Source organism: Malaclemys terrapin, chromosome 5, assembly GCF_027887155.1.
Source record: "Malaclemys terrapin pileata isolate rMalTer1 chromosome 5, rMalTer1.hap1, whole genome shotgun sequence".
NCBI classification, from domain to species: domain Eukaryota; kingdom Metazoa; phylum Chordata; order Testudines; family Emydidae; genus Malaclemys; species Malaclemys terrapin.
The window spans coordinates 117,066,725-117,094,351 of NC_071509.1; the positions used below are offsets into that span (position 1 = coordinate 117,066,725).

Genomic DNA, 27,627 nt, shown 5'->3' on the forward strand with positions numbered 1-27,627 from the left:
CTAGAAGCACTCCCACTCAGTTCAATTCCCTGTACAATTACGTTTTGAGACCTATTAGTTAGCCAATTTTTAATCCAATTAATGCATGCCATGTTAATTTTGTGTTCTAGTTTTTTTAATCAAAACGTCATATGGTACCCAAGTCAAATGCCTTGGAGAAATCTAAGTATATTACATCAACACATTTACCTTTATCTATCAAACTTATATTCACATCAAAAATTGAAATAATCAAATGTTAGTTTGATTATGACATGATTATTATAATTATATAATAAAATACTGTAGGTATAGAGGAATATTATTTGCTCAAAATGTGTTATAGCTGCACCTGCCTGGAATTGCATTGTGATAAACATATCGAAAGGTTGCCTACTACCTTCTATAACCTTTTCTGTAAACAATGCTAAAATGCTGCTTTGTAGCTTCTTATCAAGAATGTTCCTCACTGAATCACATAAGATGTTCAAGTGCCTTCTATAGCTGCATTAAAGTAGTGGGAGTATTATTTGGCTATGTGTAGGCTTGGCAGAATTTGATTTTTACTTTTTTATCATATCAGTGTTTATTTTAAGCAGTTTTTTTCTATTATTGACTTAAATTTTCAGAGTTGTGGGAAATTGTGGAGTGGGTCAGACATTGGGAAGGGTCAGATAAAAATTGCTTAATGACAGTAGATACTGAGATTCAAATAGGTAAAGCTTTATATCCATTAAAACACAACTTTTCAACATCTCACATCAGAATATACAAAATACATATCCTTAAACTCTAATAAGTTCTCAAGCAGTATTTTTCTTAATTTCCCTATCTGTAAATTTTGATCATTAATGGAAATATTTTTTCAAAGGTTTTTGTGTGTGCGGAGAAATTGACATGTACTAATAAAAATCTAATCTTTCCAAGCCTAGTTAATGTGTGTGAGAAAGAGGTTGGGCAGACTAGTCAGGGCTAAATTCACTGCTGACATAAGAGCACACAACTCCATTGAAGTTGTGTATTACGTAGTGGAAAATATAGGGCCTTCCAAAATTATCTAATAGCAGGAGATGGAGGATGTAGAACCTTGGTTAGATTGAAGAAACACAATTTATAAATACTTTATTATACTTTAAAGCTACATAGTCAAATTCTGCTGTTGCATTACACCAGTGTAAATCCAGAAAACCCGCACTGAAATGAATGCACTTACCCTAGATTTTCTCTTTTATAACTGAGAACAAGATTTGGCTTAATGTATGTAGCCAAGTATGGATGACTTACAGAAGCAGGTCAAAAGCTATATGTCAAAAGCCTCAATGGGAAAGAGAGAGAGAAATGTACATTCATAGGAAGTATTTGGTAGGCATATTAAAGCTAATTCCTAAAATCTTGTTGACAGGAAGGGAACAATAATACAATAATACCTTTCTTCTGTGCATGCTGTGATAGTCATGGGAAACCAGCAGAGAAATTTAGCCAATGTCTCCCCCTCATTTCAAAATGATCTCCATACTCTAGATTTCACACTCTAGCTGTGAAAGAAAAAAATGGTTAGCTATTAAATGATCTCTTGCTTGGGCCTATCGAGACAGAGCTATTTGTGTTAAAGTGCAGTACTCTGTATAAATGGCTTTGTTGGGTTCCATGTTTGTAGTCTCTTCATGATTTTCAACTCCAATGATTGTTTTTTTCTAAGTGCCAGACGTACAAACTCAGTTGTAAATTTGAAAGTCAGGATGGATTCTTTCTTTCTGCCATCAGAATTTTTTTGACATGTGAAGCAGATGATCTCTCTCTCTTCCATAGTTGCATTGGCTCTGCATTGCTAAGACAAGCCAAAAATAATAAGTAGATCTGGTTGAAAAATTGTCATTGAAACTTTTTTCTGACAGAAAATGGCTTTTTGACAAAATAGAAATTTGTGTGAACATTTTTCAGGTTTTCACCAAAAAACTTGAAGCTGATTTGTTTTTAACAGAAGTCTTTTTCTAGCTCTAGTTATTTCTTGTTAGTAATGAATATTTGGGGATTTTGAAAAAAATCAGGGTGTGTTTGGCTTTTTTCACCCCCACCCCCTGCTCAAAAAAAAATCTTGACTGAAACTAACACTTCATTTTCTTCAAAAATTTTCTCAGGAAAATAGAAACCTTCCCTGACCATGTTTAGTAATAAGAATAAACTTTGGCCAGTAAAATCAGCAGGCGTGACTCAAAACACAAGACGCACATTTATTGCATAAGAAAGTATCAGTTTTCCATAGATGTTTTGCAGAACAAAAACTCAGTTTAAAGTAAAAAATGAATACTCTGCTCTTTCACAAATGGTCTCCCTGAATCTTAATTTAGTGGAAAAGGTAGCAATAAGAAAAGGCTGGAGAATGATTAGGAGGCACTTATGACATACTGTATACCTTTAAAATCATTGTAACAGATGACCTTACCAGCAATTCTGGAAATGGAATTATTTTTTCCACAGGATCTAGCAGGACCTGATTATATATTAACATAACTGTTTGTTTGAAGCAACCTGCTAGTTCTTTTTCTTTCTAAACCAAGATCAGAACATTACAGGAAGGGGCATGATTTCTGTTGAGTCTTACCCATCTGAACAACATCTTTGAAACCCATCTTTAAAGAACAGTAACTGCCAGAAATTATTTCCACTCTCCACAAGCTTTAGAATGTACTTTCTTATCTTTCCTGCATGGCTATTCACAAGTTGTTTTTACATCGACATTAATAATCTTAATTAATGGCAGGTTCTCTGGATGCTAACAGTGCCATAAGTCATTAACAGTTAAGTTAAATCCAATGAGTCATTATCACTGTGTTTAAATAGAGTGTCATGGATGTTTTTCCTTTACTCTCCAACATTCCTGTGAATGATGCTTTCAGAGCACAGGTTAGCATGTAACATTTTATTTTTTTTTTTATTAAGGCAAAGTTACAAGAAGACATTAACATACTACATCATACATTACTTATTTAGGATCAGGTTCATATTCAAAGAACCTGGCTAAAGATATTGGCTTGCTGGCTGGAGAGCTGTCTTCCTTTGAGTACACTAAAAAGGATGATCACATTTCTAAATACCTATCTCCTTTTTGGTGCTTCTCTTGTGTAGTACTTAAAGAAAGCTGTTGAGTGAAAGACAGACATCCATTTATCTATCCTCTTGAACTTAGAAGGACAAATGATGCAATACTTTGTACCACTGAGCAAGGCAAAGAACCATTTCTTTCCTTCCACCTAGTACCCACAATATCTCTGTCAGTGAATGTATTTGGGTTATAGATGACCCAGTTAATCCAAGCTGTCTCCACTCCGTGGCTGACATGAGGTCCTCATGTTATGATAAAATTCCTTGTTTTGTGGATAAAATCAATGAGATTTGAAGTGAGCTGTTTCCATCCATATGGGAAGAGCAATATTCTGGTGGGATGTATCTTCTCTCAGTGACCCTTTCCCCAGGTGAGTTTCTTTTTAAGACATTCCCTGCACAAAATCTATGTTTAGGTTCTGTTCTCTCTCTCTGCTTGGAGTCACACAAGGAGTTACTAACTTCTGAGGCTTCTACTGACTAAATGACCCAGGGGAAGAGAGAAGTGGAACAGACATGTAGAACAGGAACTTTTGGTGCTTGGGAGCAACTTTACATGAACTCTCTACTGTTGGCAGCCCCCTGCTGTAGCACTTTATTCCCCTTTTGGCATTGTACAGTAGACCTACTTTGGATTTGTCAGCCTGCCATTCAGTCAGCATGCATTTCTTATCAAGGCTTCTACGGCATGGAGGGTTGTGAATATTTTATTCTGGTTCACATCCTAAAGAGACAGTGTTTATTCTCTGTCAGGTGACAGCTTGGCAACCTGCCAAATACTAGAATTCACTTTAGAATGCTCTAATTCAGGAGGAGACACATTTCAGTCATCCTCCCCTTCCCAGAATCCCAGGAGGGCAGATTACGGCCAGTGCACTTGATTACCCTCTTCTCACCAGACAGTAGGGACACGTGCAGACTTTCCATTTCATTTGCTCCATTTCCTGTCTTTCTGTCAGTGCTTCTCTGAGCGACATATGGCTGACGTGATGTGATGTGCATCCACGATCAAGTAGCTATAGAATATTTGGGGTTTCAACTGGCTAAAGATGCAGAAATCTACAGCTGTGTTATGGCAATTATATTCATTAGCTAAACCCATTGTAGTGCAGGTAATTGTTTAATGGGTGTAATCCACTGAGTGGAACATTGACTCTGGGGAATCAAAGGTTTCCAAGCAGATTCTCAGGGGGGTGATCTTTAATATACTTGCCATTAAAGATACTTCTGAGTTGAATAAAAAATTCATACTTGCCTTAGCTGCCTCTTCTCCATCTGTTACTTCTAAGATGCAGAGCCCACATAGGGAGCTGTACAGCATCGTGGACCTTACCAACATATAGCAAGGGAAGACAGTGTTTTTGGCAAACTAACATAAGTGTCTTTAGCTTTAAGAGCTTACATTAAAAACAGTTTTTGGCAGCTTTTTGCACTGCCCCCTTTCTTTCTCTTTTTAAATTTATCTCTTTGGCTTTCTTTGATGAAAATACTATGGGAAAATGACTGGAAGAACAGTTCTTCAGCAATTGTCTTCCACAGTATAGTTATGTTGCTGGGAGGGGACTGTGATGAGTTAGAGCTGTCCTATTGCATTAAAAGTACCCCCATCCCCCAATGAGCTGATTTATAGAGTGTATTTCCAGGCTAGCATGGAGAAAATTACACAGAGCCCCGCTCCTGGCTGAAGATGTGGGCATAATGACCAGAGCACCATAATGGAAATGCATTCCTAGCTGATCTGGCTTGTTTTAAAAGCCTTAATTAAATGTTTCTCCCAGAGCCGTAATTCCCAAACTAAGAACTGTATGTGGCTTCCCAAATTCTGCTCTCCATATAATGATATATTGCACTTACAGTGTCTTTCATTTGAGGATCTCAAAGTGCTTTTTTGATGGTTAACTGATTTAAGCCACTCTTCAAGGTAGGAAAGTATGCACCCCCATTTTAGAGTTACATATAAGGAGGTTCAGTGTAATTGGGTAATTTGTCCTGTCACTCAGTAAGTCAGTAGAAGAGTTAGGAATTAGGATATAGGATCCCATTCCCAGTCTCCTACTCTAACAGCTAGACAGTATTGCCTCCATGTTCAGCAGGGCTTGCCAGGGAAGGACAGAGCACTGTGACCTCTGCACATGGCCAGCCTCTCTTATCAGTCTATTCACTGATAACCACATAATACTGGTGTCTGAACATGTGAAATCACCAGTATAAAGATTATTTTTGTTTTAATAAGACCCACAAATTATTAGCAAAAACATTTTACTTTTTATTCTAGCCCAACCAAGGACCAAATCTAGTCCCAAAGCCCTGTCAAGATGTTCCCCTTACTGCTTATAGAAGCCATCTTAGCAACTTGAAATTGAAATCTGTTGCCTTATTTTTTAAAAAAGAATTGTGACATAGCAGGTTTACACTCCTGATGTTATAGGGTTAGTCAATAATGGTAGGCTGTCTGTAAACATGACTTTTTGTTGAAAATAGGAAATGGAATATATGTTCACAAAACACAGAACTATCAGAATGATTATGACAGAGTATTATTGGCTTGGGCAAAGAGATTTTTTTTTTTTTTTTTACTTAACTCCAGTTTGAAAGTTTCATGTGGCTATAACGGGTGGCCAAACTTTTTGGCCCGAGGGCCACATCTGGGTGGGGAAATTGTATGCAGGGCTATGAATGTAGGGCAGGGGGTTGGGGTGTGGGAGGGAGTGCGAGGTGTGCAGGAGGTCAAGTGTGTGCAGGAAGAGGTTCAGGGGAGGGGTTTGGGGTGCGGGGTGCAGCAGGGGGCTCAGGGCAGGGGGTTGGGGTGCAGGAGGTGTGCGGGGTGCATCAGGGGGCTCAGGGCAGGGGGTTGTGGTGCAGGAGGGGGTGTGGAGTGTGGGAGGGGGCTTAGGGCAGGGGGTTGGGGTGCAGGAGGTGTGTGGGGTGTGGCCGGGGTTGAGGTGTAGGAGGGGGTGCAAAGTGTGGGAGGGGGTCCAGTGTGCAGGAAGAGGCTCAGGGCAGGGGGTTGAGGTGCAGGAGGGGGTGCGCAGTGTGGGAGGGGGCTCAGGGCAGGGGTTGGGGTGCAGGAGGGGTTCGGCATGCAGGCTCTGGCCCAGCACCGCTTACCTTGAACGGCTCCAGAGTGACAGCAGCACGCAGGCAGGCTCTCTGCCTGCCCTGGCCCCGCGCCGCTCCTGGAAGTGGCCAGCATGTCCGTCAGTGGCTCCTGTGAGGGTTGGGGGGGCAGAGGGCTCTGTTCACCACCCTTTTCTGTGGGTACTACCCCCGAAGCTCCAATTGGCCTTGGTTCCCTGTTCCCGGCCAGTGGGGGGTGCCTGCAGGCAAGGGCAGCGCGCGGAGCCCTCTGCTCTCTCTTTCCCCGCCCCCACCACCGGGGCCATGGGGACATGGTGCTGGCTGCTTCTGGGAGCGGCACGGGGCCAGGGCAGGCAGGGAGCCTGCCTTAGCCCTGCCACACCACAGGACTGGGCTGTAGTTTGCCCTCCCCTGGGCTATAGCAATGATTGACAATGGGATTTCCCCTCATTCCTCCACCACCATCAGGCTCTGAGCAGACAGAAATCTCCTAGCAACTGCATTTTGAGAGCTGACCTTTGCATCTAATGTGACCGGCCCCTTTACCACCATGATGTCAACTCTTCACCACTTTTAATAACACCAAGGACACCAGCCCAAGTATTTGCTGCTGGCTACTCTTCCTAGGTTAAGCCATCTACCCTCCTGCTCCTCCACTGTGGTAGGGTGTCTATCTGCAAGTCCTGGGGAGTTCATCAAACTGCTAGTATTATTATAATTATGTATTATTTTATTAATTTGTAATTAAATAGTGTTCAGAGGCCTCAGTCAGAATGAGGGTCTTACTGGATTAGTCATCTGCTGATTGTAACAATATTGATCTCATATGCGGAGAGAGAATCTCTCAAGTAATCAGAGCCACAATTTAGGGCTTTAGCTCTGAAAGCTAACCCATTGAACTCCTCCTACAAGTTAATAGGTAGCCAGCACAGATCATGAAGCACCAGTATCAACTGGTCTGTGCATCATGATTTGCTTATTAAGTAGTGTAAATTTACATGTAGTTAATTTGACAGGTAACATGATGACACAACTTAATAGAAAACACTGGTAGGTCAGATTAATTATTTCTAACATGATAAAAGAGGGCAGTTTTTATATTGCTACAAAGCTACCATCTGAGGTGATTTTTCTGTGTAAATGCACTCATGGTCACCTGAACATCAAGCTCTCCAGAGTCTGTCTTTTTGTATGTTTTTGTGTATCACAATGAGACACCAGTCCTGATTGTGGCCCAGGGGTGTTGCTATATATATTAATAATACTGACTTGTAAGACAGAATGTCTGTTTATTACATACAATTAAGCAACTCTCTCTGCATGCCTGTAATCCTCCTGCAATGAATTAACACATTCTGGTAACCTCAACTGTATGAGAAGTTGCCTTAAGTTAATATATAGACTGTAGTTAGATTTGATAAATTAAATAATTTGTATTTGTTTATCCTCTAGGCCACAGTATTCTTCCCTTGCTATTAAGGGCATGTCTACACTGTCCCGCAGTTCCAACAGCTAGACTATGGGGTGTGTGAATAGCAATATGCACTAAAATGCTGTGCATTAGCTCCCCTGTATGGTGCTGCGGGCATAAACAAAAAGGCTCCTACTTTGCATTAATGTAGTCCCGTTTGTAGAGGACTACTTTACTGCGAATTAGGAACCTTTTTTTTCATGCCCGCAGCATCCACACAGGGGAATTACAGCGCAGAACTTTGGTTCCTGTTGCTGTTCACACCCCCATAGTCTGGCTGTTGGAACAGTGAAACAGAGTAGACATGTCCTCAGTGTTGTGATAAAAAGAGATGGGATGACTCAAGGCATCGGTAATGGTGCCTTCCCTTCAGGGTCACTGCTTCAAGGATAGGCTAGGTCAGCAGTGTTATGACTGTTCATTTGTCATTGTGAAAAGTATTAATGGTCTCATTACAGTTCACAGTGTACAGATGTCCACATCACCCTAAACAATTAGTACTAATTGGTACCACTTTTGGCAGTTGCAGCTCAGCCACCAAAGTTTGAATGGGTCATTTTTTGGAAGGGATGCTAGTGGGATGAAAGCTGGTAAGGTTTTGCCTTTGTTTCCATTATGGATGGAATGCTTGGCATGATTGTAAGTTTTTATTTTATTTGAAAAATCATTTGAAATTCCTTTTAAACAGCTTTCCTTTGATATCTTCCAAGGTTTAAATAAGTCGTGTGGTTTATATTGTCAGAGTCTCAGGAAACATTGTTTGACAAAAGACAGGAAATATGCAACAATTAAATGCATTCTCTTGTTTTCTGTGAAACAATGCCCAGTCTCATTTTCTTTCAGTATTACAGATGGAGTTTTAAAAGGCTTTGTAGTTACCTTTTAAAGATTTAGGTGTGTATATAGATTAGATAGAGACAGATTATTAAAAAAGTTGATTTTATTTGTTTTTGGATGTCAAATTTTCAGATGTTTTTATTTAACAGCTGGAAATAATGCTTGACCAAGCTAGAAAAGTTCAACTGAAATCAAATGTTAAGCTCTTTATGAAAACAAATACCAGCATTTCTGTATTTGTGATTAAACAGTATTCATTTAGCCTGCTATCCTAGTTAAATTGAGCAGAAAAGATGACACATTATCCCAAGTATAGATGTTAACAATAATACATTGTCATTATATTTTCCTCTCCTTTGCCTTTGTTAAACTAATCAGATTTGCATATTTGGACTGCATATCATAGAGGCATCCAAACTAAGGCCCCGTGTCAACTTCACTAGAGCGCAAAGAAAATGTGCAGAATACAGAGCACGTAAGAGTGCGGTCTCCTTTGATATAAAGTTGTAGTCTCTGGAATGCCGCAGTGTTGCTTCTCGAGCTGAGCAAATCAAGGTGGAGCATCACAGCAAGGACTGATAATTTTTGCAGGCCCTATCTCGGCATCAGAGTTGCTGTCCGCTTCATTTGATGCCGGTGCAGCTCTGAAATGAGAAAACTTGGAAACTTCTGCGATTTGTGGACTGGAATTACTGGTGAGGGCCACATGGTGGATTTCTGTGGCCTGCATTTAACATACAGGGACACACTGTAGTTCTGGAATACCACACTAAGGAGTTGGGAAAGAGGATGGAAAGACATCAGGTTAAATGAGTATCTTCACTGAGGCTAGCAGAAACCATTCTCTCCAATATGGAGATGGTTCACACTGGAAATTTTTAAAGAAATGGGGGGAAACTTCCACGTGTCACGTAGAGATTTAAGTTCAATGATGATGATTCTCCTGAGAAAAACAAGTTATTACTTCATTCATGCATTCGGTGTGAGGGACCCTACTTTCCCCACCTCATTTGGTCCCAAAAGTACAAATTTATTCACCTTCAGAACATGTTGTAAGGTCCACCTGTTTACCCAGCCTTCGGGAGAGAAATGGGCATGGTAATGGCCGATATTTGTGATAATGGGGGCTAATTTAGGTTTTGATTTCACCTTTGGTGAATTATTTTCTTGTTTATGCTGGTTCATTTTTCCGCCATCTGTGTGATTGTATTTCTAATTTATGGCAAATGGGCATGGAGCTTCTGAGTATCAGTTACCGTGTTTTAAAAATTATAATCTTACGGGTGACCATGCGTGGATGTTTGTTGTCAGGAGTGACACAATGTCCTTTGGAGTGCAGTTTGAATGTCTGAGAATTCAAATGAGGACTGACTTGTACCTGTCAGGCACAGGGACAAAAAATGTACCTTTCTGAGTTGAAACCAACAGTTTGCAATCAAAAGAGAAATTGTCTCAGCATCCACTGTCAGTCCAAGCATCTAATGTAGCTGTGGATAAAGGAACTGTCACACTGTCTGGAGTGGCTCACGACCCTGAGTGCCTATTTCAGGACAGATTGTCAGAAGCAGGGCCAACAACCCACACTGGTGATATGTTCTATAATTAGATTTCACCAAACCAGTAACCAATGTGAACTCCCAGAATACTACAATAGTCTTATAATGGAGTCACAGACAGTCTCCTTAAACACGCCAGTCCATCTGGCCACTCAGGGAAGCTGGACTATGCAATAAATGGTCACTTACACCAAAAATCACAAAATATTCTGGTTTCACCCAGTCCCAAGAGACCAGTCACTCACCCAGGTAGATTTGCATCCTAGACCTCACTCCAAAGACGATGCTGATAACCCATTGTATAGTAAACTAACCAAAAGTTCGGTAAGAAAAGGGAATGAGAGTTATTGAGAGGTTAAATCAGGTAAAAATATATGTACAGGTGAGTCATAGTCTATAACAGTAGTCCCCAAACTGTGGGGCACCCTCCTCCCCCGAGGGGCACAGAGGAATGTTCAGGGGAGCACACAATAGGGCCAGGGCCAGTCCCTATGGGGGCGGGGGCGGCGGAAGGGAGCACCACGCTTCCAGCCCTGCTCTGCCCCCAGATCAGCTATGCCCCTAGCCTCGCTCCTCTCCCAACCCTGGTCAGTCCCCAGTCCTGTTCCGACTCCAGGTCCAGCTCCTCCCGCCCTCTTCCTCCCAGCCTAGCTCTGACCCCAGCTGTTGCTCCACTCCGCCCCCAGCCCAGCTCTGCCCTCATTTCCTCTGCACCCCCTGACCAGCTCTGCCTCTAGTCCCAGCTCCTCCCCAATCCCCAGTTCCACCCCCACCTCTGCCTTCAGCCCAAGCTCCCCTGCTGAGGAAGCCTTGGCTGTTCCGTAATGGGGGGGGCGGGGGAGGGTCATGGACGGATTCCATTACTGGTAAGGGAGGGTGCAAAAGTTTGAGCACCATTGGTCTATAATTTCAAAAGGTCTCAGAGATGTAGTAGTCTCCCAGTTTCCCAAAAGTCTATTAGGGCTACACAGAGGGATTCTGGGATATCTGTGTTCTCATTCAGCTATTCTGCCCTGCTAGAATCCAAACAGTTCAGAGATGAATAATTTTTTCCTGTGTCCATACTTAAAGTTTCTTCTCATAGAAAAACAAGTTGACAGTTCTAACCAAGTGTGCTCTTTCTTTGATATGGAGAGAAGGGAATGCGTTTAGGGTCTTTGATCTCTGATCATGATACACAATGACCATTTGCTTTGCAAAGCACAATAATTAGCACCTTCCTGTTACTGTCCTTCATTTGCTTTACATGGCTTCTTTGTGTTTGGTGAGTCACCTAGATATAGGGTATATACAATGTCAATGTGTGCTACTACATTCTAACAGTATTCAGATAAGTGATAACTATGCATGCAACATCCCATTAGTTTTCATGAAGTTTAAACACCAAACACATTGGAATCTATTTAACAACCACTTTGATCTATACCAATACACAAGTGAATTGGCCTGGCTTCCAGCTGTGAGTTTGTCAGGTTTTTAGCTGACACCTACCACCTTGGTAGCTGGCTGGCACCAGCATTACAGGAATCAAACTAAAAGATAATCTACAGAAATTAGTCCTTCAAAAAATCCGTGCAATGGCAAAAGATGGAGGACAAAAACTGATCGCTTACTCACCTTGATTTTGATTTGGTTTATCCTGCTTGATGTGCCAGTTTTGTCAGTGTATATTAATTGCTCATAATTTGCAGTGCTGTGTGTGTGAGAATTACCTTCCAGTTATTTGTGCCATCCCGCTGACATGCTACCCCAATCTGTAAATAATGTGGGACTTGTGAGTTTACTGATCTCTGTGGATTGTGTTTCTGTTTTGTTTCAAGGTGACGACACAATGACTGGAGATGGGGGAGAATACCTCAGGCCAGAGGACTTGAAAGAACTAGGTGATGACTCTTTGCCCAGCAGCCAGTTCCTAGATGGTATGAACTATCTGAGGTACAGCTTGGAGGGAGGCCGATCTGACAGGTATTTTACCTGAAAATTATATGTTTGTATGATGAGTTAGAGCATAATTTTGTTGAATAGTTAAGCTCTCTGCACAGATCTTCTCAATGTCTTTAATTCAAAGTAGCTATGTGATATGCCTATTCCTTCTCATTTCAATAATTATTGTCACTTCTTAGAAGAAAGGTGTAGTCAAAAGAAAGTCATGGGAAGAAAACTATCAGGAACCAAATACATTTGGTACTGGGGAAAAAAGAGTTTACAACTGAAGGTGATCTAATTCTGTTGTACACTAATACTATACATGGTCCTAACATCCCAAAGAGCTTAAGGAAAAGTCTGTCCATGATTCACGGTAGGGCGTTAACCAAGGGCATGGTTTGAGAATAAGAGCAATGTACTGTCCTTCCTTGTTGTAGCCACACGAAGGAGGAGTGATATTGGCTCTGTGGTAGGGTCACTTAGTTATCCTAACCTCCAGCTGGCACAGAGCAGATGGCTCAGAATCAGGGGATGGTTGGCTGAGATATTTTAGTGCTTCAGTAGGATGCTCCTTTCTAGCATGTGTTACCAACCACAGCACAGAAGGAGAACCCTCAGTGGGGCTATCTTGCACAGATGGGTGTTGTAGCTAGGGTGTGCTAGTGCTTAGGGAAGTGTACCATTATATTGTAAAACCAAAATCAAAAAGAGTAATAGCCCTTTACACTTCAAAAAGGTTTATTGTAATTCACACCAAGTCAGTGTAATCTACATTACAATACAGGGTACAGTTTTCAAACTTTGGTATTTAACTAGTGAGCATAAATGCATAATCAGGTCCACAAACTGACAGATAGACATCCACATTTCTAATTCAGAGTTACGTGCCCAAAGAGGGAAATGGGTGTCCAAGATTAGGCATTTAGGTTTGAAAATTACAGTGTCTAGTATCAGAGGGGTAGCCGTGTTAGTCTGGATCTGTAAAAAGCAACAGAGAGTCCTGTGGCACCTCTAAGACTAACAGATGTATTCGAGCATAAGCTTTCGTGGGTGAATACCCACTGCGTCAGACGTATGTCTAGAATAAATTGCTCATGTCATTTCCAGATCTAGTGCATTCAGAGGTGGTATTTCCTTAAATAATGTTTGTGTCAAGATTTTGGCCACACAAATTGTAACACAGACCAGTGTCCAATGTAGTATGTTATTCCAGCACCAAATAGGATCTGCTCCAAAGCCCAGTGAAATCAGTAGAGTTGTTTCAGTTGACTTCAATGGTCTTAGGATCACTCTTGGAACAAAAGAAGCCAGAAAATTACTCAGATTGTATCATAAGATATCTAAACCCCTAAGCATTTAGGCCTTCCAAACTTGGAGCCTTCGCTGCTCCAGTAAATCCAATGAATCCTAGAACACAGTGGTTAAAAAAATCAAAAAGCGTTAACAATAATCTGCTGATGGTGGTGATACTGATTTTTTTTCTTTTTGTTTTCAATGAGTTGTATAAGAAGGCTCACATAGATTAATGCTAGGCTAGATTCAGTTCTCATTTATGCCAGTGTAAATCTTGAGTACATGCATAGATTTCAGGGGATTTACACTAGCATATTTGAGACAAAAATCTGGTACACAGTTTGCAATATGAAAATTATTTCGCTGTCCTGTAGCGGATCTGTTTAAACTGAAATGCAGCAAAAGGACATCCAGGAAGAAGAATCAAACAAAAATGTGCATTTTCCCAGGTCCATCTTTCCGCTGCTCTTTCACTAATACAGTAGGGTCATATTCATGGGAATTGCCACCAAAACTGCCTAAATAAAGTTGCTTTGCTGCAGTACCTGAATCAGAGACAATGCAATGCAATAGAGATTTCATTTTTTCTGCTGTAACAAATGCAGCACAACAAATTGTGTAAGCAGCCCATTTTCATGTATTATTATGCATTTAAAATTATATTTTAAAAGCTTATAGTTTTCTTTTGTAACCGTATTCCCTGTTTATTATTTCTCTCTCCCCATCATTCTTTTTAATATGCTTTCATTAGCACTATGCCCAGGTAGGTATTACACAGCATGTAAACAATGTTGTCCCCAGTACACTCGTGCAACACCAATCACTATTCATCCATTTTGCAGGCCTGCTGATGGATCTAGGAGATTTATGTACTGGAGTTGTTGTTTTCACAGGGCCAAATGAATGGCATTGCTATTGGAGTTAGTTATATTCTCAGACAAGAGAGATGACCTGGTATATAGTAGCATATAATAATCTGTCAGCTAACCTAGGTTCAGGAAAGGCTCAGGTTTGTGATTCAGTGTATGACCTCCACTCCTCAACTTAACTCAAACGTATCTGCCATGTCAGATGGGAAAGATTTTCTATCCATAAGTGAGGCCCTGTTAGGGAATGTTTCCAAGACAGGTTTATATAAAGTTGCAGGGGGCTCAAGTAATTTTCACAGAGTGCTCAGGCAACAGAAAACATTTTGTATTTCCCACACCAGGTGACACCAGTGATAAATGCTACATTTATCCTCTCAATTGGTCACTAACAGGGTGAATGGAGTCCCAGTGATCCAGTGCATCCTGCAGTGGTGAATTTGCCAATATTATCTGAACCACCCCATACAGAAAGTCTGTTTTAGTAGATTTCCCAGAGCATCTTGCCTCTTATGTAGTGACAATATTCTAAAAGCCTACCAAAAATAATAATTAGTGAATGTGTCTCTTAATCAGCTCTGTTCAAAACACCGCTTCCCGTTAATAGTCAGGTCCTGGTTGCCATAAGCACCCTTGCTTCTAAGTTTACACCACTTAGTGTACCTCAGCACCAGATGCTTTAGCAATCAGGTTGTTCCTTATGTATGCAACTGATATAATCCATAGAAGGTGAGCAATGCCATCTCAGTATTTGTCTTAAACAAAATTTTAATGGAAATGATACACTTCTAATTCATCACAGACCTCAGTCACATTTGTGTAACTATCACGTCTCTTGGTAATGTCCATACCTTCAATGTACTGGGCCTGTATTTATGAACATGTACCATTCACTGGGCATGTTGTGGGCAAATTGTGGTGGTTGTAATAGTAATGTCTCCTAACCATAGGAGAATGAGGACCAAATTGCTGCAGGATGTCTACGCTACAGCTAGGAGCCTCCCAACACAGGTAGACAGACTCATGCTAGTGGGCCTTGGGCAAATGCTCTAAAAATAACAGCGTGGACATTGCGGCTCCAGTGGAGACTCGGGCTAGTCCCTGAAGCTCAGACTCAGGGGTCGGCAGGGCTTGAGAGCTCAAGCTGCCAGCTGAGCGGCAACGTCTAAGTTGTTATTTTTAGTATGCTACTTCGAGCCCCACTGGTGGAAGTCGATCTACCCAGGCTGGGAGGCTAGCTCCAAGCTGCAGTGTAGACATACCCTTAGAGACCAGCAGTAGTGCCTAGTACATGTTTCTTTTCATTCAGTAGTGGTCTGGTGAAACCTTACGTTAGCTGAACAGCAGGACCTATGATTTGGATGGCAAACCCCTTGCAAGCATTGCATGGCACTGTAAATCAGCTGTGAATGTTTCAAGCATTAAAGCAAGTAAAGGATAGTGGTGAAAAATGGGGTCTGCTACTGATGTTTAATTTCTGATATACGAATGACTATTTGCTGAAGTAATGTTATTATGGAAAACAAGGTGTAGCACTACAAAATATCTGCCAAAGTAATGTACGTGTATTCAAAATGACCTACAACCAAGGCTTCATACAATACATTTTATTTAAAACAAGTTAGACATGGACTAAAATTCATGAGGTGAAATCCTCGCCCCATTGAAGTCAATGGGTGTTTTGCCATTGCCACTGCCTTCAGTGGAGTCAGAATTTCATCCAGGGAATGTATAATACCCAGAAAATGTCATATATCATCCTTGCTCAATTCTGTTTGCCCACTCATCAGGGTGAGTAATATTTGATGACGTGCAAGTGATCATCATTGAAATGAAATATCATTAGATTTTTAACCATCGTTATCCTGGTCAGAGTGGGTGAAAAGGTATTCTGCACTAATTTTCATGGCAGTTTTCCAAGACTGATATTCATGTAATATTTTCATCATCTTTGTTATGATCAATTTTATACAATCCATTTAATATGGCTGGCATGCAATGGAAGGCCATTGGTAGCTCTTTTAATTTTATGTATCTCTAAAGTAAATACGCCATGCCATTTATTTGTAAAATACAGATACTGCAAGAACCTGTTGGATGATTGTAATTATATACACTGTCATTGAACAGGATCTGTTGCTGCAATATTTTTGTCTGACTTCCAGTGGGTTTACATTTAATAGTACTTACTTCAATCTAATGTATATAATGTACACTTAATATTTAAAATGATACTTGAAAATAAATTATCCCATGTTAAACCAAATATATTGAATTCTTATGGTACGTGGAGAATGAGGACATCCACAGTTAGAGTAAAGCTCTGATTAAGAGAGAGAGAGAGATGTAAATTAACCACTAACCAACCAGGAGTGGAAGAAAGCTTCCCATATGGGCATTTTATTTCAAAACTGTCCATTATGGGGTTTCTTCCATCTTCCTCTGAAGCATCTGGTACTAGCCATTGTCAGAAAGTTTATTGGGCTAAGTGGCCCACTGGTCTGATCCACTTCAGCAGTTCCAGTGTTCTAATGTTTCTACATTATCATGGAGAGTACCCACACAAGTGCAATCCATGAGAACATAGCTAGTTCCTAAACTTACATGTAATGTGTCCTTAGCTACATAGAATAGTAACAAGGAGTACACCTACATGAATATAAAGTGAAACTTGTAAAATCTGAAGGGGTCTGAGCTGTTGATTTTTTGCAAAAAAAAAAAAAAAAAAAAAAAAAAAATCCTGTATATACTGTTGTTTTTAATATTTAAAGAGCAAAAGTCATACTACTGTGTGGCAGAAACCCCGTATTAGCTCGATATGTCTTTGTGTGCGAGGGTATCTTAGTTTTGTTTTGCTTGTTTGGATTTTGCTTTGAGCTAGCAGCTATTGCAGTTACGTTCTGCACTGGGTGCTTGGAAGCAGCTTATTACTGCCTTGCATCTCTCATTGCTACAGCAACCCGTGTCCTGTCGTGCTGTGCATACGTACAAAGGAGCCTGTGCTCACGTTTTGGATTGCTGTTCTAGAGATGCTGAAGGCATGCAGGAGGCACTTTGTTTTACACAGGAAGCATGTGGCTGGCCACAGTTCACCTTGCTGTGTACCTTCCAGGGGACAAAAACGAACCTTACTCGTTTATCATTTGAGTCAGAGAGAATCGATCAGAATGAAACTTCAGAGGGACTCGTTTCAGCTTCTCATCAGATATTTGCATTTTTTTTCCCCTAGACAGTTCACTTGTATTATGGAGCAGGAGAGAGAACTTCTTCAAAGAGCCTCAGCAGGAGTTCCTTTTTAGTATAAGGGAAGCAATTAAGCCACATAGCTAATTTAAAGCATTGGTGGCTAGAAAATAAAATAGATTGTGATCTAGTTTAATCTCTTGGGTTCTCCTTTGGATTAAATGAGAGGAGTCAGTCAAAAGACTGGTTCAGCGCTCAGTCAGAGATCCACAAGAGTCTATTTTATACTCCCCTGGAAGTTGCATTATATTTGCTAACAGCACGCTTTTTTCACTCTTCTGCTTGGTCCATCATCCCATTTTCACAATACCTTCTCTACTGCTGATATATTGCCATGGCATCCTGCCAACCTACCAGCCTGCGGTCCTTCAGTTCAGACAGGTCCCACACGTTGAGCCATGCCTCCTACCTGAGGGACAGTGCCATGATCGATGATACTGTCATAATCCCCAGCCACCAGGTAAGACCTTTCTCTTTATCTCACTGATCAATTGCACAATATGCATTTATTTTAAATATTCAGTTTTGGAAATATGAAAAAGAATCCCTGTATGGATTCTATTAACTGAATGAGGTAATGTGTGCTGTATTATTAATTGTACCATAAATCTGTTTAATTTCAAACTGCTATTAAATGAACTAGCTTATTGTAGAATACTAAAGTATATTCTGTATTAACCAGAAATGTGTAAATGCATTTACAGGACATGTCTTTATAGCACTTTCCATTGTATCTGATTTTTGAGCAATGTTAATAGGCATGGGGTCAAATGTTCAATTGGTGTAAATGAAATCAAAGGAGCTTTGCTGATTTACACCAGCTGAGGATCTAGTCCACTATTCAGAGAGAAGATTTTTGAAGAGACAATTAAGTCATATAAAGAGGGGTCAATCTGGTCGCTCCCAGTATTCCTGTTCACTGGGGCTAGTAACATTTGTGGTTGCTTTGAAAAAGCACAAGATGTTACAATAAGGTGCTTGTAGTACTTTGATGTCATTATTGCTCATTTTTGTTATTGCCTTTTTTAAAGTGTTAATCATTTTCAGCCCTGATATACAAAAATAACTCTTACTCATGGTATGTTTGGCTCATTGCTTTTAAGTATGGAAATACAAATTAAATAAGAGTTCTATCACATGCTCAGGTATCAACTCTGGCCAAGGAAGCTGAAAGGAATTCGTATCGCTTAAGCTGGGGCACTGAAAATTTGGACAATGTGGCGCTTTCTTCGAGCCCTATTCATTCAGGGTGAGTAACCCAATCCACTGATATGTATTAAGAGGGTCAGAGAACCAGAGTGAGAATAACCGAGGTCCCAGCTGCTTGAGCTAATGCTTAACTTGGAGTTGAATAATACTTCATTACAATCTAGTATTTAAAATAAATTGTTATAACCATTCAAATTCAGCTAGTCAGAAGAATATGAATATGGGCCTGATCCATTGACCACTGAAGTCACTGAGAATCTTTCCATTGACTTCAGCAAGCATTGAATCAGGCTTTACATGAGGGATTTTGACCGATTACTACATAAGAATGGCTATACTGGGTCAGAGCAAAGGTCCATCTAGCCTAGTATCCTGTCTTCTGACAGTGGCCAATGCCAGGTGTCCCAGAGGGGATGAACAGAATAGGTAATCATCAAGTGATCCATCCCCTGTCACCATTCCCAGCCTTTGGCAAACTATTAATACCCCACCCCAAAAAAATGCTTGGTTTTTATGGAGAGAAAAAGCATATCATGCCTTTTTTGCTTTCACGAATAATGGAGAGCAAGGGCCTGATCCTGCCACGTGATGAGCATCTCTTGTGAGGTCATTTGACATCAGTGGGAGCAGGGCCGGCTCTAGGCACCAGCAAAACAAGCTGGTGCTTGGGGCGGCACATTTTTAGGGGCGGCATGGCCGGCGCCAGAATGCCGCCCCTAAAAATGTGCCCCGGCCGCCCTAGCTCACCTCTGCTGCTGCTGCCACGGTGCGCGAAACAGCTGATTCGCGTGCCGCTACTCGCCCTCCCTCCCAGGCTCTCAAACCTGGGAGGGAGGGGGGGCAGCGGCGCGCGAATCAGCTGTTTCGCACGCCACGGCGGCTCGGGGTCTTCCCCTCCCTCCCAGGCCCTCAAACCTGGGAGGGAGGGGGAGATCCCGAGCAGACGTTTCGCGCGCCACTGCTCCCCCTCCCTCCCAGGCTTGGGCGCCTGGGAGGGAGGGGGAGAAGCGGCGCCCGCGCCGCGGCGGCTCGGGGTTTCCCCCTCCCTCCCAGGCTCTCAAACCTGGGAGATCCTGAGCGGCTGTTTCGCGCGCCGCTGCTCCCCCTCCCTCCCAGGCTTGAGAGCCTGGGAGGGAAGCGGCGCCCGCGCCACGGCCACTCAGAATCTCCCCCTCCCTCCCAGTCTCTCAAACCTGGGAGGGAGGGGGAGACTCCGAGTGGCCGGGGCACGGCGCCGTTTCTCCCCCTCCGTCCCAGGCTTGAGAGCCTGGGGAGAGGAGGCAGGGCTGGGGATTTGGGGAAGGGACGGAGTTGAGGCGGGGCCGGGGGTGGGGTAATTGAATAAGGGGGGGGGGCGGCCAAAATTGTTTTTGCTTTGGGCGGCAAAAATCATAGAGCCGGCCCTGAGTGGGAGTTAGGGAGCTGAGCAACTTTGAGCCCTCAGCACCTCCCTGTATCAAGCCTTCACAGAATGAAATTGCAAAGAAGTGAGAGAAGGGAGGCTAAGTGAACTGTGCAAGTGCTTTTTGCAAGTATAGTAAACTATGCTCCAGAACAGCAGTATGTAATGAAAGTTGTGAAAAAATTCTAAAAATCACCAGTGCTACAACCAGAATCTTGAGGGACTGTCTCTTCTAATGAAGATTATCTTTCTAATAAATAAAGTGAATAGTGGTTGTTTGTGTGATGCAAAAATCTAGCACAGTAAGTTATGTTTATTGTTAATCAATTAATGTCCTCCAAGGAACATTTTGGTTTACACGTTCCTGACCAGTTGCCTTCAGCTATCCCCACAACTGATTATTTTTTGTAGGCATTTTTATTAGAACCAGTTTGGTGAAACGTGAACAAGACAGAAACTAAATAAACCAGACCTGGTCAAATCAGTGTTTATAAATGTTATCCTGTATGGGCAAAAAAATTGTGGACTTGTTTGCTTATTTGTATTTTGGTATCAAAAATAAGTAACTCTGAACATTTATATCTAGAGAGAGAGTGTGTCAAGATTTAGATTTTAAATTATTTTGGCAGCTAATTCTAGCAATTGGTGCCAAATAAGCAAAGGTCATTTTTCCAGAGGATGTATATTACTTTTCACTACACTAAAGTTGGACTGTCCAATGATTGCAGGAGACAAGTTATTTACTTTTTATAACAGTGATTTCACATTCTCTGGGGCTTGATCATTTCACACTTTCATTCAAAGATTAATCAGTGATTCCTTAGATCTTCTGTATGACCAAGTCTGAGTTCCAGGGTCAGGCAATTAAATGTAATAAAAGCAACTGCCTCTGTAAAGCCATGGGGAAAATAATTGTATTTAACAAAAGACAGAGGTAGTATTTGGTATTGCTATTCTGTTTTTGATTTATACTGTTAATATGCCAATGAAATATAATACTAAAGGAGCCTTCAAGAACCAAAATCCAACCCTTGAAAAATGCTTCATGAAAGTGTATTCTTACCTTCCACTTACTTATCAAAAGAATTAACTTTTCTTTTGTATGTTAAAGGGAGGGTGTGTGTATGTATTTTAACCCTACATTTGGGTTTTAAGTGAGGGAGGGATAGCTCAGTGGTTTGGCCTGCTAAACCCAGGGTTGTGAGTTCAATTCTTGAGGGGGCCATTTAGGGATTTAGGGCAAAAATCTGTCTGGGGATTGGTCCTGCTTAGAGCAGGGAGTTGGACTAGATGACCTCCTGATGTCCCTTCCAACCCTGATATTCTATGAGTCTATGATTTAAATCCACCCAACTCTGTCCTTTTATAGGCTCATCTGTCATATGAGTGAAGAACAACAAAACAAAGGTCAGAGATTCTGGCAGCCATCTTGGAAACAAGAAAACTCCCTCCTCCTATGGGAGCTGCCACCCCAATAGTGTGCAGTAATTTAGTGTAGAACATTTCCCAATTATTTTGCAGAGTTAGTATTCTCTTTATATCTTAATAAACTGGCTTAAAGGGGAAAAATTCTGCCACATTATAATTTTCCAGCAGGAGGACATCTAATCTCCATTTGAGACAATCAGTGTCCTTCTCATTAGGAGACATGCATGAGATGACATGCTCAGCAAAGTTAAGATTGTTTCAGTATGTTAGAGACTCTTGGACGCTGTAACTGATGAGAAGGCAAAGACCTATTGCTTTGCTGGAAATGCCAGATAATATAGTCTCTCTATTTTTTTTAACTTCCTGTCTATGTGTTAGGAGAGACAAAGGTTTTGGCCAGGTTTATGCAGGTCTCTTTAAATAGTTTTAGTCACACAGTTTACAGTGAGTTTGTAATTTTATTGTGAAAGGGGCATAATGTTTTCATTAGGTTGGAAAGTGAAACTCTGAATTTAAAGATCTCTTTCCATTTGTAGTTTTTAGATATTGCTTGAAAATAGCACATTTTTGTATCTTTTCCATCTATCAATGTGGTTTGTAGTATTGAATGCAACTGGTACATTTTTAAGGAACACTAGGTATGCAAAATTGTTACATTGTACTTGTTTTGTTGGGTTTTGGTGACATGCAAGCAACTTCAGCTTTACTCTTCTGAATTATGTGATTACCAGAAATCTTCAAGACAAATATATATTTAACAGTTACCTGTTCAATTTAGTTAAATTTATATTGCAAACAGGGAGGCAATGTGATCAATTGGTTAGAGCATGAGACTGGAGCCAAGAGACTTAGATTCTAATTCCCACTCTGTTATTAACTTGCCCCTGTGATCTAGGGCAAATTGTCACTTAGGGCTTTTCTACCCAGCGATTTAATGCACAGCAAGCCAGGATGTGAATCTACAGCGCACAAACTGACCATGTGGACCCTGCTGCACTTTGGTCTATTCCCATTTCAAATAGCAGTATGGCAAAGCACATTATAGAACTTTCAGGACATGGTAGCAAGCTCTACGTGGTCAGTTAGTACGGGGCAAGCTAGTGCACAGTAGATTCACACACAGACTTGCCACACATTGAATGACTGTGTAGACAAGCCCTTAACCCCTTTGTGCTTCAGTTTCCTCTCCTGTAAAATGGAGATGATAATGCTTACATTTTATATATAAAAAAGGAGATCCTCAGATGAAATTCATTACATAAGTAAATGCTATGTATTATTTTTATTATTACATATACACGTGCATTTATTAAATAGACATTATGGAAATAGAAGTCTGATTGGTTAATAGACAATCCAAATGCATGTGTATCTAGCAAAGCTAAACAGTTGGGGTTGTGTTAGTGAGTTTACCCTCCTGGAAATCATTATTTCCATCAGTGGGACTAAAAAACACTAGAGAATCAGCAGCTGAAATTGACAAATAATTAGAGTTATCATTCTTAGCTGCCTGTCTGCAAAAAAGGAGATTGGATCATTGCTAACAAGGTAAACAAAATGAATTTAAACTGTTGTATTTTGGATCCCTTACATTGTTTTCTCTAGTGTGACATTCGCTTCCTGGAAATAGTTGTGAAAAGAGGACCTGGCAGGTAGCAGCTGAGAGTCTTTTTCAAATGTACAAAATTAAATGATATCAGAATACACTGATGCCTTTAACAGGTTATTTAAAACAAAACTTGGGTGTGTTTCAGTATGGGCAAAGTTCTGCTGATGTCAAAAGAAGTAAATGACACTGGAGACATCCATAATAAGAAAGTGATGTCAGAAAAGTACATAATTGACCATATAATGTATTATCGGAAACATAAATGGTTAGAAGAAGAAGAATAAAAAGTTTAAACTGTATCACTCTGGAGGGGGAATGAAAGGAGGACCAGAAACATGCTAAGCTGCGGTAAGCTGGAGGTCAGAAGATTCTTGATAGGAGACTTGAGAAGAGAGGGTTGAGATGGAATCTTAGCTCTTATGGAATTTGATGTCACCAGAATCTCTTGATGAAATTATTTGAGACATGTAGATACAGAGTTACTCGTATTATGCTGTGGATCCAATTTTCAAATTTGAACACCTGAACTAGGGAGTCCCTTATTTGGTTTCAGATAAGTATTCAGGACTCCAAATGACCAATTTAGGTACATGAGTGCCAACCTGAGAACTCCAATTCAGAACTGGGATTAAGGCACACATGTAGAGAGGATCTGATGACATCCTAAATCATTCTAATTTTGCTGTTGTAGTAACTCATGATATTTGTTTATGCTTATATCCCACACTCACTTTTATCCTCTCCTCATATATACTGTATATATATATACACAAAGTTACATATTTAAGTCAAAATCCTCTTCTGTTTTCTTCTTATATTTCACTTAATCCATTCTTTTTTTTATGCTAAATGATCTATTCTGTTGCAGCCGCTCCTCTCCATGCCTTGATCATGACAACAGCAGGTGAACGTCTGCATAATTCTGTTAATATGTGGCTGCCCCTTCCCTTTTCATCCTTCTCCTTATTTACCTCACTTCAGGATGCTTTAGTATGTTTGTCCACCCACCCTCGGGATGGCAGTTAAACGGAGCCCTATTTTTCAATGTGTCCCTTTTCTCCCAACTGTGTTACTCCCCTTCATCAGAAAAACGCTTGATACAAAAAGGGTAAAAATGGTCCTATATTCTTAATTCTGTTTGATTTTATTGATTTAAATTGAATCCTTCATGTTGGTGCCAAGTGCTGCACTACTATGATTAATTTTTTGTTGAGCCACTGATGTGCTCGGTGCTGCACAGAGCATAGCAAATGATGCAATCTCAGCCTGAAGGAGATTGTAATCTATTAACAAACTGAGGTCTGATACATTCATTGGAGATATGTTCCCTTCGTTTTTTTAAAACATCACTGTCATGGCAGTTGAAAGATGCTTTTAAATTCTCAGCTGAATAAAATTGTTAGGAAAGTAATGATTCACAACATCATTTTTAAAGGCTGCACACCAACAGTCTTGCTCTTCGTTTAGCATACTAAAAGTATTCTCATCAGTGAAGGGTACATTACTGTATGCAAATTACAATTGTTTCCAGATGCCTTGCACCTAGAGCCATGTTTTTTGTCCTCCCAGAATGTATTTTCCCCCCATACTACATATAGCTCAATTTTGGCCTGATTCAGCACTCACTGAAGAAACTGAAAAGTCTCCCATTAACTTCAGCAGGCATTGGAGATCAAGGCCTTGATTCTTAGTATCTTTGAATGCGAACTTTGGATCAGTTTTCCTCTCCAGTTGTAAACTTGAGAATTGCTGAAGCAGCCTGATAAAACTATTCGTTTCTACTTTTTTCACACTCTGACTAACTCTGAATGCTGCTATCTCCTTGTTTCCCTGTTTCTTATATTAGTTAAGCTGACTTAGATAGAAGATTTCTTAAGTGTATCTATGGTGGATATAGTTCAGTGATGACTGTTATCATTGCTTCCTGCTGTATGATGAGACGCATGTGCCTTACTAACTCAATTGAATAATCATTTCTGAACTGACAGTATAATAAGGGTATATTGCTTTTGCATTTTCCGTTTTTATGTTCATTTTAACATTAACCACAGCCTGTTTTAGAAAGACTCTTCATGGAGCTGTATTTGCATGGCACTTCAAATGGTTCTACAGACAGAGATGTGCAGCAGAGTCCCAACAAGCTAGTATTCATTGCTATCCGAAGAGACTAACTCTTAGCAAAGCAGTTTACAAAACAATGACACTTAGCACAGCCCCAAAATAATGTCTTCTCTTCCCCCCAAATATAGGCCTATCCATTCTTTATTTCCTTGTTTATTTCTCTGCTGTATTTTTAAGTGGGCACAGAAATAGTTAGCTTACATGTTATTGTCATACCAAGAAAATCAGACCAGGAAATAACTTAGGGGTTGTTTACATGAACGTTTAATTTGTAGCAAGCCGGGCTGTGAATCTACCCCACACTAGTCTGCCATGCAGACTGTGCTGATGCACACTAATGGTTCCTTAGTGTGTTTTGACCTACCCTGCTTTGAAATTGTTAGTGCTTGTCAGCAGGGTCCACACAGGTAGTTCTTGTGCAGCAGGCTAGTGCAGGGTAGATTCACCCCCGAGCTTGCTGCAAACTAAATGTTCCTATAGACAAGCCCTTAGTGTCACAGCAGAAAGTTCACAATACAAAGATTTCTTGGAACGGAATTTCAGCTCTTCATGTTTTCAAAGTAGATAAGTTGAACACCATGCATTTTATATGATTCTTGCAAATGAGACTGCTATAACAAATCTGGCCCATAAAGCTTGAATGCTATATTTACACAATACTATGACCTACCTCCATGAAGTACATAAAATTACCCTTATGGCTTTCATGCACCTCACATATTAACTCCTCCCAAATATAGTTAGGACCTACATATTGGACAAAATTTAGCAGTTAAACCCTCCGTGTAAGTGAGGGCAACTTCACCGATGTCAATGGGCTGAATTTAATCCATTAAGTAGAGTGGACATTGGTTGGTCTCACCTGTATCTGTTCTTGCCAGAACGGTATGTCTTCGCCTCCTCCCATGGAATACCCAACCTACATCATATTTCCTGAAGAGTATTTGCTTTTCTTCCCTTTAATTGCTTTTCATCTTCCAAGACCTACTACAACTCCCCCTAAAAAGGAGAATTTCACTATCTTGCCCTGAAAATTCCTTTTCGCTCTGATTTGGGCCATAATAAGCACTTGACATTTGCTTGCAAGCATGATTAATTCTAAACTCTAGGAAGCAAAGCATATTAACTGCGCTGGTTGATCCAGTCCTGCAAGACTATATAAACTTTAGGATCATATCCTACCTTTGCTAAGCTTCGTTTCCAGCTTTTTTCTTTAAAACTTTGCCAGAAAATGAAACGTATTCAAAACTTGTCCATCCCAGAACTTGTCCATCCCTAGCTCCAGGAGTTTACCTTCTTGCTAGTGCAGTCACCCTTGACACATGTATATGTTGACTTCATTGATTTAACTCTTGAATTGCTGTCATCTTGAATCAGGACCCAATTAAAGTTTAAATAGAACATCATTCTAATAAACCAAATACACCTACCCACACTTAAGAAGTACATTTCCCTGAGATGTATAGGAACCTTTAAAACATGGTGTGTGACAGAATTCTTCAGATATACATAAAGATGTAAAACTCAAAAAGATTCATCTAGCCCATTGTTTCGATACAGGTATGTACTCTAGTTTTAATGGCTCAAAAGAAGGCATTCCCATCACTCACTTGAGAGAGATCTTTCTGAAAGAGTCCTCATAGTTAGAAGTTTCTCTTATATTTGTATTAACTTGACGCCATTCAGTACCATCCTAATACCACTCCTTTACTGTTTTTACACGCTTAAAATGACTATAGATGTCTATTATATCTCCCATATTCATCAGTTTCTGTAAATTAGTTTAGTTCTTTTGACCTTTCCCCATAAATCAATCTCTCCAGATATTCTGCAACTTCCCTTTTACAACATATCTGGGGTACTGAATAGACATTGGCCCCAGCCATGAAATTCAGGTTTGGGTATGAATTTTGACCCAACTCCTTTCAAGTTTTGTAAGATTGGAATTGGGGTACCAAAGAGAGAGAGAGTGATTACAAAATGTGGATCTTATGTTTGATCCAGATTTTGATAGCACTGCCCACTTCAAAACTTAGGACTCTAGCCCATTTCTAGTACTAGGTGTCCAGAACTGTGCATAATATTTTAGGTATGATCTCACTGGAATCATACAGAAAGGAACTATTAACTCTCTAGATTGTGAAATGATGTATACATATGTCTAAAATTGCAAAGGCTTTTTATTTTGCTGCTATAACAAATAGCAAAGTCATACCTAATTAGCTGTTCTCTATTACTTATAGTTCTCCTTTGATGTACAGTATTCCAGGTTCTTCCTTCCTACTCAATGTCAGTTTCAGATCACTCTTCCATAGATATATTGATCATTAGCTTGCATTTATCTAATTTTGTTATTTCCTGCTCATAATCTTAACCCTTATTGTATTCTTATGTCTTCGCTGATGTTTGAATCACCTCCCAATCTAGAATAATGTATGAATGTAAATAATATGCTGTTTTCTCATCCTCTAGATCATTAATAAAATATCAAATTAAGCACCATCCCT

At 40.4% G+C, this 27,627-nt stretch overlaps 1 protein-coding gene across 50 annotated transcripts in view; it reads left to right on the top strand.

Annotated features, from left to right (window-relative positions):
* Positions 1-27,627, top strand: part of ANK2 (ankyrin 2) — a 583,802-nt gene that overhangs the window by 496,720 nt on the left and 59,455 nt on the right. For 27 of the 50 annotated variants that reach the window (XM_054029242.1, XM_054029267.1, XM_054029270.1 and 24 more), the window contains 3 exons: positions 11,844-11,988; positions 17,709-17,811; positions 18,497-18,600. In XM_054029242.1, coding sequence (XP_053885217.1) covers positions 11,844-11,988; positions 17,709-17,811; positions 18,497-18,600 — 352 coding nt within the window. Of the gene's footprint in view, positions 1-11,843; positions 11,989-17,708; positions 17,812-18,496; positions 18,601-22,896; positions 22,939-23,867; positions 23,904-27,627 lie in introns of all 50 variants that reach the window. The other 23 variants (XM_054029227.1, XM_054029226.1, XM_054029236.1 and 20 more) reach the window with 3 other exon arrangements.